The sequence below is a fragment of the Fusarium keratoplasticum genome, chromosome 5 (genome assembly GCF_025433545.1).
Source record: "Fusarium keratoplasticum isolate Fu6.1 chromosome 5, whole genome shotgun sequence".
NCBI classification, from domain to species: domain Eukaryota; kingdom Fungi; phylum Ascomycota; class Sordariomycetes; order Hypocreales; family Nectriaceae; genus Fusarium; species Fusarium keratoplasticum.
In genome coordinates this window covers 1,767,008-1,781,135 of record NC_070533.1, presented here as the reverse complement: position 1 = coordinate 1,781,135, position 14,128 = coordinate 1,767,008, and the positions used below count along the sequence as shown (strand labels likewise).

General features: G+C 53.7%; 3 protein-coding genes across 3 annotated transcripts; 2 read left to right on the top strand and 1 right to left on the bottom strand.

Annotated features, from left to right (window-relative positions):
• Positions 1-1,083: 1,083 nt before the first annotated feature.
• On the top strand, positions 1,084-4,338 carry NCS57_00719400 (uncharacterized protein; the record flags this gene model as incomplete). Its single annotated transcript, XM_053057050.1, has 6 exons — positions 1,084-1,506; positions 1,562-1,587; positions 1,639-1,743; positions 1,798-2,911; positions 2,970-3,101; positions 3,268-4,338. 6 exons carry the CDS (start codon positions 1,084-1,086, stop codon positions 4,336-4,338), a joined length of 2,871 nt encoding a protein of 956 aa, XP_052913245.1.
• A 3,481-nt stretch (positions 4,339-7,819) lies between these two features.
• NCS57_00719300 (Phosphatidylserine decarboxylase proenzyme 2) lies at positions 7,820-11,551 on the top strand (the record flags this gene model as incomplete). Its single annotated transcript, XM_053057049.1, has 5 exons — positions 7,820-8,011; positions 8,197-8,241; positions 8,314-10,468; positions 10,518-11,269; positions 11,324-11,551. The coding sequence occupies 5 exons, from the start codon at positions 7,820-7,822 to the stop codon at positions 11,549-11,551; spliced, it is 3,372 nt and encodes a 1,123-aa protein (XP_052913244.1).
• Positions 11,552-13,096: 1,545 nt separating this feature from the next.
• Positions 13,097-13,309, bottom strand: NCS57_00719200 (uncharacterized protein; the record flags this gene model as incomplete). The annotated part of the gene is made up of 1 exon (XM_053057048.1): positions 13,097-13,309. One exon carries the CDS (start codon positions 13,307-13,309, stop codon positions 13,097-13,099), a length of 213 nt encoding a protein of 70 aa, XP_052913243.1.
• Between the last annotated feature and the right edge of the window lie 819 nt (positions 13,310-14,128).

The window sequence follows — 14,128 nt, the reverse complement described above, 5'->3', positions numbered from 1 at the left end:
CCGCATTGGATGATCGACGACGCCATCTAAGCGCGGCTTTCTACTGTATCATCCGCAGGAGTTCGGATCTTTCGGGACAGAGTTGGGACCGTTGTTGCTGGTACAGTAGCCTTCCATGAATCTTGCGTGCGCGCGCAGACGCTAGCCGCTTGATCAGGTACCGTTCTTCCAAGGCTTAGATGGCGCTTGCGGCCCCGTCCCGCCACTCCTCCTGGCTGGCCATGGATGGACGAACAGGGGATAGGCGGAAGCTTGAGCAACCGGCAGGGGGTGATGTGAGAAAAGAGGCACTTTTTCAGCACAATGGGCGTTCTCACCACTAACTGTTGGCATGATGGAGTCGATCACGGAACGGGCAACCAACAGGCGAGTCCAGTGCCTTGCATCAGGTGCCCTCCATCTATCCATCACTGCTACTGTATGTAGTTGGCATCCATGCTGCCATCCATGGTGCTCGGGGGTGCAGCATCCATCCATCTAATCTTGTACCCTCCAACCCTGGCTCAAGGGCCCTGCGCCCCATGCTCAGCTCGCAGGGTTGTCTTCAACCTTGGGTCGACGCCTGTTGCTCACTTCACTCGCACTTTGCTGCCCAGATCCTCTCCGATCCTTTCTTTTGATGACGCTTCCTCCGAGTTCCTGACAGCAATGCCTCTCTCGGTTTGCATCTTTGTAATCTTTGCAAATCAGGTCGATATCGCACTCGGGCAGCTTCTCACACTCACACTCACCCCTACATCCCTGCTCACACTTGCACTTGGGTTGGTCTGAGGCTAGCTTCGCCCACGCTTTGTCCCCCCCAAGTTCCAGCCTTAGCCGTCCGTCTCTGTTTCGTCTCGCACCCATCCCATCATCGACGTCGACGTTAATCTGGGATCTTGATTCTACGCCAACTCCCCCCACTATTCCTCCCGCCTCCTGCTCTATACCCTCCTCCGTTACATGACCCAAAATCGTTTCACCCGCCTGGACTTGATCTTCAGCCTCCTCGGGGGCTGTGTTTTACTAACTTTGTCCGTGGCCTTCTCGAACTCTCCGAACCCACTGCCTCTTTAACCCGTGCCCCGGTTGTCACAACTGGCCATGGCTAGTCTCAAGAATATCATGAACACCGACGACGAACACGTCGATCCGCGATCCGGAAGCCGGCCCATAGATTTGGCTTCAAGGCCGTCCCTGCGCCCCAATCCATCGGCCTCCGGCTCAACCTCATCATCTTCCCATAACAGCAGGCCCGATCCACCTACTTCTTCGACGACATCTTCTGTCGTCGATCACCTGTCATCTTCTAGCACCAACCGCAACATGACCAGCCGCCGTCGTAGCAACACGAGTCTTGACTCTCTCGAACTGTCAAACCAGCCAGGCCCATCGTCAAACGCTCCCATGAGGCCCTTCACAGCGGGAGTGGGCAATGAGCCCCATGTCAAACTGACCCCCATCACTCGAAAGATTAGCAAGGCAAAGAAGGGTGTTCCAGTTCATACCTGTGATCGATGTCCCAAGGTGCGATACCTATGTCCTTATCTTAACTCCGGGCAGTTCTAACTAACCAGCTCAGACCTTCTCTAGAGCCGAGCACTTGAGGTTTGTTCTTCTCTTCATGGCTTGAACCATATCCTAACCATTCTGCTATAGACGGCATCAACTGAGTCACTCACCTCCTGATCTGTGCTGCCAGGTTCCAGGTTGCAACAAGACATTCTACAGAAAAGATCTCCTTGACCGACATATCCAGAGACAGTACGTGGACAAGGCCACGCAGGACTAGGCTATCCAAAGGCTAACCTGTTGTAGCGAGCAAGAGAAAGGTGCCAAGGACCCGAAACCGCCCGCTTCTCGACGCAACTCAAAGACATCTACACAAACATGTCCAAACATGACTCAGGAGACGGGCTTGAAAATGCCTGACAACCTCAATGGCCCCCGGATGGGTGCCATGGCTGGCTCAACCAACAACTCTACAATGGTCTCCGGATCGTGGACATCTATGCCCGCTGCTCCAAGTGTAAGCCAGAGCTACACGACGCCGTCCAACATGACGAATACCACAGACAACTATCCTATGGGAGGAACAGAATATGTTATTGGGCCGACAACTTTGCCAACGACAAACGATACATTTGGTCAATATGATTCAGCGCCCAGAGCTATGCCGGAACTTACAATGTTGGCCATACCTGATAACGGAACATCAGAGGTGCGTTGGCGAGACTCAGGGATGGCTTCTTCAGCTTCGGAGAGCACCTACTCGACCCCCTCGGACAACACACGGCACCCCCAGTTCCCCATCCGCACCTCAAGCGAGGACTGGATCAACTCTGTTCCCTCTTTCCAAACAACCTCAAACGACCTACGAAGCACGAGCATAGAGAATGGTGCATTCTCTGTCCCTTTTACATATACCAGCTCACCCCCGCAAATCTACCAGCCCGTATTTGGTGACATGGGTCTTCCTCTCCCCGGCTACGCCGAAGGGGATACGTTCAGCGGCGCGGACCAGATCCCAACCTCTACAGTTCGTAGCATGTCCCCTTCACTGGCTGTGGCTCAATCTGAGACTTTAGTCGCCATCCCATCGATACCATCAGGTCGGATTTTCGGCCTTTCCGGGTGCGGCTCTCAGCCTCCAGATGGGGGCAGCCTATTAAACACAGAACTGCCAGTGTCGCTGAACGCAGCGGCTAGCGAGGCGGTTCCGGAATATCTCAAGGTCTACTGGGACAAGGTGCACCCCAACTATCCTATAATCCACAAGCATACCTTCGGGAAAGCAACTGTGGCCGCTGCGGAGCATCTCGAGGTGCTCCGGTATGCCATGGCCGCAGTGGCAACACAATATCTTGCTGATAAGGACGACCGCATGAAAGGGGCTCAACTGCATGCCTATGCTTGGCAAAAGTCCAAGCTGGTGAGTGACAAAACGGCCAGCTCACCGCCATGACAGCTAGCTAACTGATGGATGACAGTTCACTCAGGCAGACGAATGGCCGTTGCCCGTCAAGCAAACCGTTCTGCTTTGTGAATATTATGCACGCTTCCGCGGTAGAAAGAGCCAGTCTTACAAACCCTCTCCTCGGTTCACTTCACTCTATCACAGGGTTAGTTCAGCTTGATCTTTTTTCATTTCCATCATCACCTTACTCCCCAACGACAAGATGGTCTTGTCGATATTCTTCTTCTTTAACTTCTTGACATTTTCTATTCATTTCTCTCCTTCGATGGACAACTTAACTTCTCCGGATGCCATGCTCAACTCCACGATAGGTTGTCGGTGGCCAGAATAAATCTGCTCCCTTTTTGTCTACCCGTGATACCCAGCGCACATGGAAGACATGGATCGAAACAGAAGCCCACCGGAGGCTGGTGGCTGCTTGTTTCTTGTTGGATGTGCACAGCTCGCGTTATCACGAAGGTCAACACGTTTCTGCCGCCGGCCTGGATTATTCTTCCCCAAGCACCCTCCCCATACCTCTCACAGGCGACACAACGCAACTTTGGGAGGCAAAGGACGCTCAAAGTTGGGCCAAAACACGAACGAAAAAGAGTCCGAAAACTCTTTGCAACACGAACCTGGGGACACTCGCCGCTTCCAACATTGCCACGGCACCACCGTTTGACGCGTCGATCCTGCTTGCGGCGTATTCGCTATTCCTCTCCCCTCTTCAGTCTCCGACGCAAGCGAGCCCCATGGACAATCTGAAGAGCATCCAAACCGAGACGGCTCCCATCTCAAAGCTCTTTCCCGGCTCTGCCGTTGCCAACACCTACCTGGCCCTACAATACACGCCCCTTTACTGCCTTTTGTCGGTGGCTGGGGAGAGCTGGGTATTTAACAAGAAGGTGCCTGAAGTGAGCGCCTATGCGGAGCATCAGAAGGTGGTTGAACAATGGCGCAGATCCGATATATCGGCCATCGCAGTAGTCTTTGCTGCCCGGGCACTGAAAGCTTTCCTCGGCCTGGGAGCTCAGTCGAACCAGGCAGAGGAAAACAAGGCAGAAGGGACACGCCGAAAGACTGTACCATGGACAGACATCTCGGACTACTGGGGTGTGTACATCTGCGCCCTGATCTGCTGGGCCTTTAGCCGCACGGGTGATAGAGACAGATACAACACATCGGTATCACGAGAGACAGCGACACAGTGGATATTGGCGGCTTCGGATATGGAGCCAGCCGATGTACAAAGCCAGGTCCAACGCTACGAGGCTCGAGGAGCCGTCAAGCTTGCTCGGGAGGCGTTGGCGGCCGACTGTCTCGGAGGAAGGAACATCATGTTTGAAGATGCCGTGGGGGTTTTGAAACAGCTGGAGGGGAAGTTGGCGGGGGCAGTTTAGAGGGCGTCTATGAGAGGAGAGGCCTGGCGTTGTAAAGATGGGATTGCATTTTCTTGTTTCTTTTCCTTTTTCGTTTGGGTTCACATGGTATCATGAGGCTTTCATGAAGACGGCGCACAGAGATTGGCGTTTGGCGGTCAAAAGAGAAGGGACATTGGGTTGCACACATAACGATAGAGAAGGGTGTTTATGGATGGGCTTTGACCCCCAACTTGGGGATTCAGTATACCTCGGCATAGAGCAGGGCAGGGCAGAGCAGAGCAGAGCAGAGTTGCAACAGGCACTCAACTTTATCACTTGGCGAGTTCACATGTCTGGGTGGATGTTTGACTTGGCGGTAAAGTGGTTGAGCCCCTCTTGATTGTCGAGCTGAGACATGATGTAAATGCCATTGGGTGGTAAGGCGTTGGACACTGATACCGCAGGATGCACCACATTTGTTGGTGTTGGAAGTAATCGGAAGCCTCGGAAGGATGCCGAAGGGTGAGATTAAGGTATGTAGCTGATAGAGGGTAATTTCAGACTGGGCTGCGATTAGTGGTTACAAGTAAGAAGAACAACGTCATATCGGTATGAATAAAGAAGTAACGTGGTTGTAGATGGGAAAGGGGATGTGCTGATGGGAGGGGAGCTTTGATGAGGGGCTGGATCTGGTGGCTTGGAGCGCTGTCTCAGCCTCTCGAGGTAGAATGGAAAGGATCTCTCTCTGGTCGGATTCCAGTGACGTCGGCATGACTTGGGCGAGGGTGTCAGCGGCGAAACGTCGAGTGAGATTTGGCTGACGTTTTGGTAGAGTTTTTGTCGTTATCTTGCGAGCTGAAGGGGAAGAGATGGTGGTTGTATGCACATGGCATCGTTTATACGAAACGGGACGGCAACAAGGCACCTTGATGATTTGAGGCTCGGCAGAAAGGACTAATACGACGTGCTCAATCACATGCGAGAAAGCGTAATAAAGAACAGGCTAGAAGAGAAATGAAGTGAAATAACCTAGTCGAAATAAAGAAGCGGTGACGAGAAGAGAAGGGGCCGGAATGTCAGAGCGTCCTGTCCGAGTTGAAATGATGGTGGATGGATTGTAGCGGATGCGAATTCATGGATGATTCCCTTGTAGGACTAGCTTGTCTGCACCCAAGCGGATGGGATTTGTCTTTTTTTTCCCTCTCTGTCTCTGTCTCACTCACTCACCCGCATTTCGAGTCTTGTCTTCGTTGGATGCCTCCCGGGACAATTGCAATATGCACTCAAGTCGGACCATGATGAGGGCCAAGAGCTCTGATCTGGCAGGTCTACCGGAGAATCGGCACCGCAAGGCCAAGAATCTAAAAGGGCCTTTTCCCGAGGGGCCGGGAAGATCAGAGGGGGATGATGGGGGGTAGCACCAGTTGCCTATTCGGGGGAGGGATATGTCGTATGTCAAAAAGATGCAAGCATGGAAAAGGCCCTGACAAAATAATACATCATTTATGGGGTACACAAGGCCAGGGGTGACTAGTTATTTACGGTTGCATAGTCAATGTGTCCCATTCTTTTGGGCACCCACATTAGGCACTTTGGGTCGGAGGGATTATTCTGTGCGGCTGGGCTGAGGGAAGCGACCTACAGAATGGAAGGATCTGGGCCATGCTAAGCAGGCAAGCAGACGACAAAATAGCTAGTGCAGAAGCCCAGGGAATGCAGGCGAGGAAACGCAGCAACCCAACGACTCGCTAGCAAAGGCTACATGTCCACCACTAAGAGGAACAACCTCAGGGGGTTAGGTTCCCTCTCCCGCCGCAACTGTCACTGTTGCAATGCGCCGTAGTCCCCTTTTTTTCTCGCGCATTTTTTCCACGCTACGAGAGAGACGGACAAGTTCATTTTCGTATGTAGTCCAAGTGAAAGTGAGGTGACCGCCTACGTGTCCCCGTCGTCTGGGCTCTCCCCCGGCCAAGTCGGCACGGGAAAAGCGCGCCGCCCCAACAACAACAACGCCCCCGGTGTGTGGGCGGAGGCGGCGTCGTTGGCTCTCCTAAGACATAAAGGCAGGATGAAGGACTGGGGGGACGGACGCGGGACTAAAATTGAACGGTTGGTGCCCTTTTTTTTCTTTCTTATTTCTAGGCTTCGAGTAATAAAAGCCAGGGTTTCCCTTTCTTTTTGCGAGAATTTGGAAAAAAGACGAGATTAAAGACCAGGGGAAATCGCTGTTCGCTGTTACTCGATTTAGATCACGGCACTCCTGAGTCCTTGAGCCCTGTATCCTTAATTCAGCCTCCGCGTACCCGTACCGTAAGTAAACGGAGCTTACATTCTTGCTCTTTTCGATTTGCTTAGCTTCTTGTTCTTCTTCTTCACCTCCATTCCCTCTCTTGTTGTCCTCAAAACCTCCTGTCTGCCCCTCTGTCACTTCTCAAGCTCCCTCTTGAATCACTCTTACCATCCATCCCTACCTTGAATATCAACATCTACAAACGCCCTCGCCTTTTGCTCCACTCAAAAGGCCTGACCGTCGACTGCACCCCGTCCCACCACGGCGCTGACACGGAGGCTTGGCCGTGGCTTGGCCTCTTGTCGCCTTGTTGCGTCACGCAGCTACGAAGCCAAAGTCCAATTGCTGACGAGAGAAGAAAAAAGGGGGGGTTTTGGTTATACGAAAAAGAATACACGACGACGAAACAGTACAAATACCGGGGGTATGTACTGCGAATAAGAGCCAGAGGCTCGGGTGTGTTTGAAAGAGCGAGGAACTGAATTGCAACGAAAATAAAAAAGGGGGGCAACACAAGAAAGAGCTGGAGCTGAAGCTGAAGCTGGGGCTGAAAAAGAAAAGGATTCAGGAGGCGGGTATCAAGTCACAGCTACACGACGAAACATCCATTCACGGCCCAATCCAACTGGGAGCTGGAAAAACTACAGTACGAGACGAGACACGCACGAGACCAGTACTGCACCAAGAGGAAGGAAGAGAAGACGACACGTTGAAGGCGACGACAACGACGACGACGGCAACATCCATTCCTAGGAAGTCGACCACATTTTGAACCTTTTTCTTCTTCTGCTTCTTGGCTGGTTCTGGAGCTTCTTAGTGACATTTTGTTATTGAGGTCTCCAGCTCACACCCACCAGAGCTAAGGAAAAAAAAGGTACCTTTTTTTCTGCCGCTACGTCACCCCATCCCATACGGTGCCGTCTCGCCCGGCCGCTCTTCCCCGCCCTCCCGCGATCCAATCCCAGCGCCGAGATCCTCTCCCGCCCTCCTGGCGCGTCCCCCCCTCTTCCAGCCCCGGACCTGAAGCGCTGGAAAACCTTGGCCCTACAGTGACCTTCCAGGGCTTTGTCGAGGGCGTCATCGCCTGGAGCTGAGGGAGCCCCTCGGTCCACTGGACTGCCACGGGGGCCCGTTGGCATCCGTCACTCAGGCGGTCCCCGCCGTCGATCGATCACTGCCCGTACAGTAGGTAGAGCTTGCCCAGCAGCTTGGCTGGCCCAGTTCGTCGTCATGGTGCGCATCATCCCAACTCGACTCAAGCCTTCGTCTCGATCCTCTTCCTCCTCCTCCACAACCATCTCTGTCAGCAACAACAACAGCAGCAGCAGAGCAAACAGCCCCCCTACGCGATCGAAGATGGACAACACCAGCCCCTCCAGGGATGCAGGAAACGGTCTGGCTCTCAAGGTCTCCATCATCAAGGTAAGCAGTACCCCAAACCCCGACGCACACACTGGCCAGAATTCAACCCAGGGGCCCCCCAGCCCTGACGACGCATCACCGCCTCTTCATCGAGTTGGCTGTATTTCGCCGCTTCTAACGGCGACGCGACTGAATATATTGCCCCCGAGAAAACACTAACAAGAGTGCTAACATAGATTCATTAGGCTAAAGATCTCGCGGCCAAGGATCGCAATGGCACCTCAGATCCCGTGAGCTACCCCTCCCCCTCCATCCCAACATGGGCATTTTCTCGATTCTAACATGAATTTTCCCCTCCTCAGTACATTGTCGTCTCCCTAGGCGAAGCTCGCATCGTAACCCACGACGTGCCCAAGACGCTCAACCCAGAATGGAACGTTACCGAGGAGATTCCCCTCACCTCGAGCCAGAACCTCGTCCTGGACTTTATCTGCTGGGACAAGGACCGCTTCGGCAAGGATTACATGGGCGAGTTTGCCCTCGCCCTCGAAGAGATCTTCAACAATGAAAACGTGGAACCGGAGCCTCGCTGGTACCCTCTCAAGAGCAAACGACCCGGCAAGAAGACGAGTGTCGTCTCTGGCGAGGTTCAGCTGCAGTTTTCCCTCTTCGACGCGACCAATCCCGCCGCGACACCGCAGCAGATTCTCGAAAAGTTCAACGCCCTCGTGGGTGCCGGCTCTCGCAACATCACTCCCACCATGACCCCCAACCTCGCCCCGACGACCATTCCCCGATCTACGCCTGCCGCACAGGACAGCCCCAGCGACGACGATGATGAAGATGAGGACGAAGATGAGGAGGACGAGGATGAGGAGGGCGACGAGCAAGATCCCACCAAGCGCAAGCGGAGACTCCGTATTCGAGGACTCAAGAAGAAGCGGCGCAACAATCCCTACGCGTTCGCCAGCAATGGCTCCGACGTTGTGGGAATCATCTACCTCGAGGTTGTCAAGATCACAGATCTGCCCCCGGAGTCCAACCTGACCCGCACCAGCTTCGACATGGATCCTTTCGTTGTGACGTCCCTGGGAAAGAAGACGTATCGCACTCGACGAGTCCGCCACAACCTCAACCCTGTCTTTAACGAGAAGATGCTCTTCCACATCCAGGGCCACGAGCAGCAGTACTCATTCGCCTTTACCGTCATTGACCATGACAAGTACTCGGGCAACGACTTTATCGCCTCGTGTAATCTGCCCGTCAAGGAGCTGATCGAGAAGGCTCCCAAAGCAAACCCAGAGACCGGCCTCTACGATCTCCGAGTACCCGACCAGGCTGTGCCGCCCGCTTCGCGATCACGCTTCAAGAAGCTTGCCGTGTCGCGCTCGTCGTCATCGCAGAGTCTGAGCAAGATGATCCGACCCCCAATCAGCAAGAACGCATCGAGCACTAGTACTACATCGATTGACCCGGCTTCAACGCCCTCGGCCACCAGCCGCAACTTGCTGGCACCAGGCGATGCCATTGCCAACACGGGGGTTGACAGCGACTCGAGCCAAGAGAACGGTGATCCCGACTTCAACGACTACACCGTGCCCCTCAAGATGAAGAACTTGGACAAGTGGGAGAGCAAGCACAACCCTGTGCTCTATCTCCGCGCCAAGTACATGCCATACGATGCGCTCCGGCAGCAGTTCTGGAGAGCCATGCTCCGGCAATATGACGCAGACGAGAGTGGTCAGATTAGCAGAATCGAACTGACGACAATGCTCGAGTCTCTGGGCTCCACGCTGAGTGAGGCCACCATCGACAGCTTCTACCAGCGCTTCCCTCACAGAGACGCCGACAATGACGAAAACTGGGAACTCACAATGGACGAGGTGGTCATCTGTCTAGAGGATCAACTAGAGCCCAAGAGGAGATCATCGGGCACCGTGGGCGACAAGCTCAAGGGTCTGGTTCCCGAGATGAAGAACCTCCTCCATGTACCAGGCCATGGCAACAGTGGCGGCTCCGAGAGCTCCAGCGTCTTGGAATTGGAGCCGCCCTCGGGCACGCAGACGCCCTCATCGGTCACCAACGTTCCTGCGCTCAGGACCCCTGCGGATGAAGATGGTGATCCTCTGGACAGGTCGGACAGTGATGATCGTAGTGAAGAGCATGTTGTTGAGATTCGAGAATGTCCCATTTGTCACCAGCCGCGACTCAACAAGCGCAAGGATGCCGACATCATCACTCACATTGCGACTTGCGCGAGCCAGGATTGGAGACAGGTCAACAGCGTCTTGGTTGGCGGCTTCGTGACGGCGAGCCAGGCGCAGCGCAAGTGGTACTCCAAGGTCATCACCAAGATCTCGTACGGTGGATACAAGCTGGGCGCCAACTCGGCCAACATTCTGGTGCAGGATCGAATCACGGGTCAGATCAACGAGGAGAAGATGAGCGTCTACGTGAGGCTCGGCATTCGTCTGCTGTACAAGGGTCTCAAGTCTCGGGATATGGAGAACAAGCGAAGTAAGTGCACAGTTTGAGGACTACGAAGAATGTGCTAACATGAGGATAGTCCGGAAACTCCTCAAGAGCCTGAGTATCAAGCAGGGCAAGAAGTTTGACGATCCAGCTTCCAAGGAGGAAATTGAAAAGTTCATCGAGTTCCACGGTCTTGACATGTCTGAGGTTCTTCTACCCCTAAATGAGTTCAAGAACTTCAACGAATTCTTCTACCGTGCGCTCAAGCCCGGAGCTCGCCCATGCTCGGCGCCCGATAACCCGAACATTATTGTGTCGCCCGCAGACTGCCGTAGCGTCGTCTTCAACAGTATCACGCAGGCGACCAAGATCTGGGTCAAGGGCCGCGAGTTTAACCTCAAGAGGCTCTTGGGCGATGCCTATCCCGAGGACGCAGCCCGGTACGAGGGTGGTGCGTTGGGTATTTTCCGACTGGCGCCGCAGGACTACCACCGCTTCCACATTCCTGTGGACGGTGTCATGGGCAAGCCCAAGACGATCGAGGGCGAGTACTACACGGTCAACCCTATGGCTATCCGATCAGCACTCGACGTGTACGGCGAGAACGTGAGAATTCTAGTGCCCATCGACAGCGAGAGGCACGGAAGAGTCATGGTTATCTGTGTCGGTGCCATGATGGTGGGCAGCACCGTCATCACTCGCAATGAGGGCGACCAAGTCCATCGAGCAGAGGAGCTTGGCTACTTCAAGTTTGGTGGCAGCACAGTGCTTCTGCTGTTTGAGCCTGGCCAGATGCTGTTCGATGATGACCTTGCAGACAATTCTAGCGGAGCGCTCGAAACTCTGGTAAGTTGATTTCGGACAAGGGGAAAAAGAACGATAGCTAACGTGGTTAAACAGGTTCGCGTGGGCATGTCGATTGGACACTCGCCAGCAGAGTCACAGTGGACTCCTGACATGCGCAAGGACGAGGAGAACATCACAGAAGCAGAGAAGAGAGATGCCAAGCGACGAATCCAGGGCAACGTGGCGTTGCAGGACTCGCCCGAGGGCAGCGGGGATGATAAGCCGCCTCACCGACCGACGACGGCGCCCACCATCAACACCATGGCCGCGTCGGCGATGTAGAGGCGGCGGCGACAAGGCAGAAGGGAACGATGTAAGCGGAGGAGCCGGCGGTGGAGACGGAGAAGACGAAAGATACATTCAACATTGGCTAGGGCATGTAGAAGGCTATTATGGGCCGTTTGGGGCATCAACAGGACGGCCATTCGGTTGGGCGAGGTTGGGATATATTGATTGTGATGAGAAATGACGAGAACGAGAACGAGTAGCAAAGCAAACAAGCACCAACAGCGGAGCAGAGCTGGAAAGAAAGCGAAAGCGGAAACGAAACGAAACAACAAAAAGAACAAGCAGCAAAGCAGCCATGTCTTTGTAAATACATGTCATTGGGTGAAGCAGGTAGTATCGATATACGTACATGCAAGGTTTGGGTACAGGGGCATGAAGTGGATTGTACTGTAGTATTGATTGTCGATTGTTGGGCCACGCAGAGTTCTGTGAACGTAAGATTCCAGCCCCATCGGTTTCTAGAAGGGCTCGGTTCGGAAAGGGGAGGGAGAGGCTGCGGTGTCAGATCGGGTCGAGTTCCCGAACCGAGCGAAGCAAACATGGTGGATGTCCATGTGAGGTGGGCATGAACGCATTGTTGGTGGACGTGGGGTCTGTGTTGAAAGACATGGGGGGGGAAACTTGTATCTGCCTTGTTTTTTTATTATGGCTAAATGTGTTCGTAATCTAGATTGAGTATGATAGAGATTCCCCCGATGTTGCTCAACTGCCGTCGAGATAAGCCGGACGAGGCTATTCACAAGACCATGAAAATGAGCACGTGATGTGGGGACTGGCCTTCCCAAAGGGGGATAAAGGGAGCACCGACCAGCAGGATCAGGACCAGGGATCGGCGGGCCCCGATCTTCCAGGAATGGGAATGAGCAGATGGTCAGGCCACTGCGGCGGGCAGGAGCGAGGCACCGCTATCCGAGGGTCCATTAGCCTTCGGATGGATGTGAGATGAGATTTGGGAGGGATCTTGACAGATTTTCACAGGTAGGTAGGTAGACAATGTCTTGTTTGAAGTGTTGATATGTATTGGTTTTGGGTATCTATCAGCAGCTAAACTGATGCTTGCTGGTGCTTAAAAGAAAATTGAATAATAAAAATAAAATAAAAAGAGGCCGTTGCAAGTTGTTGTTGTTGTTGATTAGGTAGGTGTTTATTTCCCACTCTGTCCCCCGTCCCTAGCGCCATTCATTGTTGTACCTGTTGATCGGAGGAGAGAAAATGATGCCATCGACGCTTGCGTGTCATGTTAACGCCCTTTTTCTCTCGGCGGGTCTCCACGTCTGGAGTAACAAGTGTCGTTATGTCACTCCGACGCGGGATGCCGTGATGCTCTCTCGGAGCTGGCCTTTTCCCCCACAGGTTTTCTGGGCTGTTCATGGTGGATATTTGTTGTTGGGAGTTGGTCGTGTGCCAGGGGATGCATGTTGGGTCCCCCCAGTATGTAGAGGAGAATGCCGAAAAAAAGGAGATGAAAGCAGTGCGCCAGTTGCTAATCCCAGGAATAAGAGGAAAACTCGTCGAGCGAGTTGAAACAGAGTCAAGAGTCTAGTGACGACTGTTGGGGTTCCATTCTGATTCCGACGCGTTGGAGGGACGTCGCTCGGAGCGGATCTGGGCGGGAGGAGAAGGGGAGCGCGAGAAGGGGCGGATGAAGGACGGCGAGGGCTGAGAGCAGTTGGGCTCTGGCGAGGGCTGTCGGGTCTGACGCCAGGAGGCGTAGATTTGCTTGCAGAGGTGGGCGGTCATTGTGTAGGTCATGATGGTGGTTTGATGTGTTGTTGAACACTTGAGTTGTATGTAGTGTGTGTGTAAGTGAGAAGTAGTAAGTAGTCGAGTGACTAAGCTGGATGAATGAATCAATGTGTGGATGGTAAGAAAACAAGATCAAGAAGGGAAAGCTGGTCCTTATTTATTAGATTCCACGAGGCTCAAAGAGTTCCACTGACTGACACACACACACACACACACACCCGCCGTCAAAAGATGGGGGACGCCAGAACAGACGCGTGGGATCAATCAACCACCCCCTGGTCTGCAGTCTGACTCTAACTGCAGGCAGAGAGAGAGGTTCCACTCCAGGTACCGACGGGGACTGCCACTTAGGCGTTGTAGGTACCCGCTTCAACTCTTGTTCTGGGCTGTCTTTTGGCCCGAGTCGAATGTCACGGCCCATCCGCGAACCGAGTCCCCTTTCAACCTTCCAACGGGGGCAGGAGAACCCGGAGGAGCTCCTCCCAGGGTGTTTTTGACCAATCATGTTGACGACATTGTAATAATCAGCCGTGTGGCGGTGCGAAATCGCATGACCTTTTATCTGTGGCTGTGAGAGGCAACCGTAAAAACTCCCCTGAAAGTCTGGACCTGTAAAGACAGCAGTCAGGAATGTTCCAGCTGGCGTGTGCTTGCAAAGTAAGTGGTCGAGAACTAAGCCCATCATCTGCAGGGAGCACAGACTATGCCAATCTATGTATGCTCAGCTCAGCTCTCCAAAGCTCAAAACTGCAAGCAACGTCTCACCCTCAGATGGAACCACTCCCTCGACCGTTCCCAGCGTGGGGGTTTGAGGCTTCCGATGCA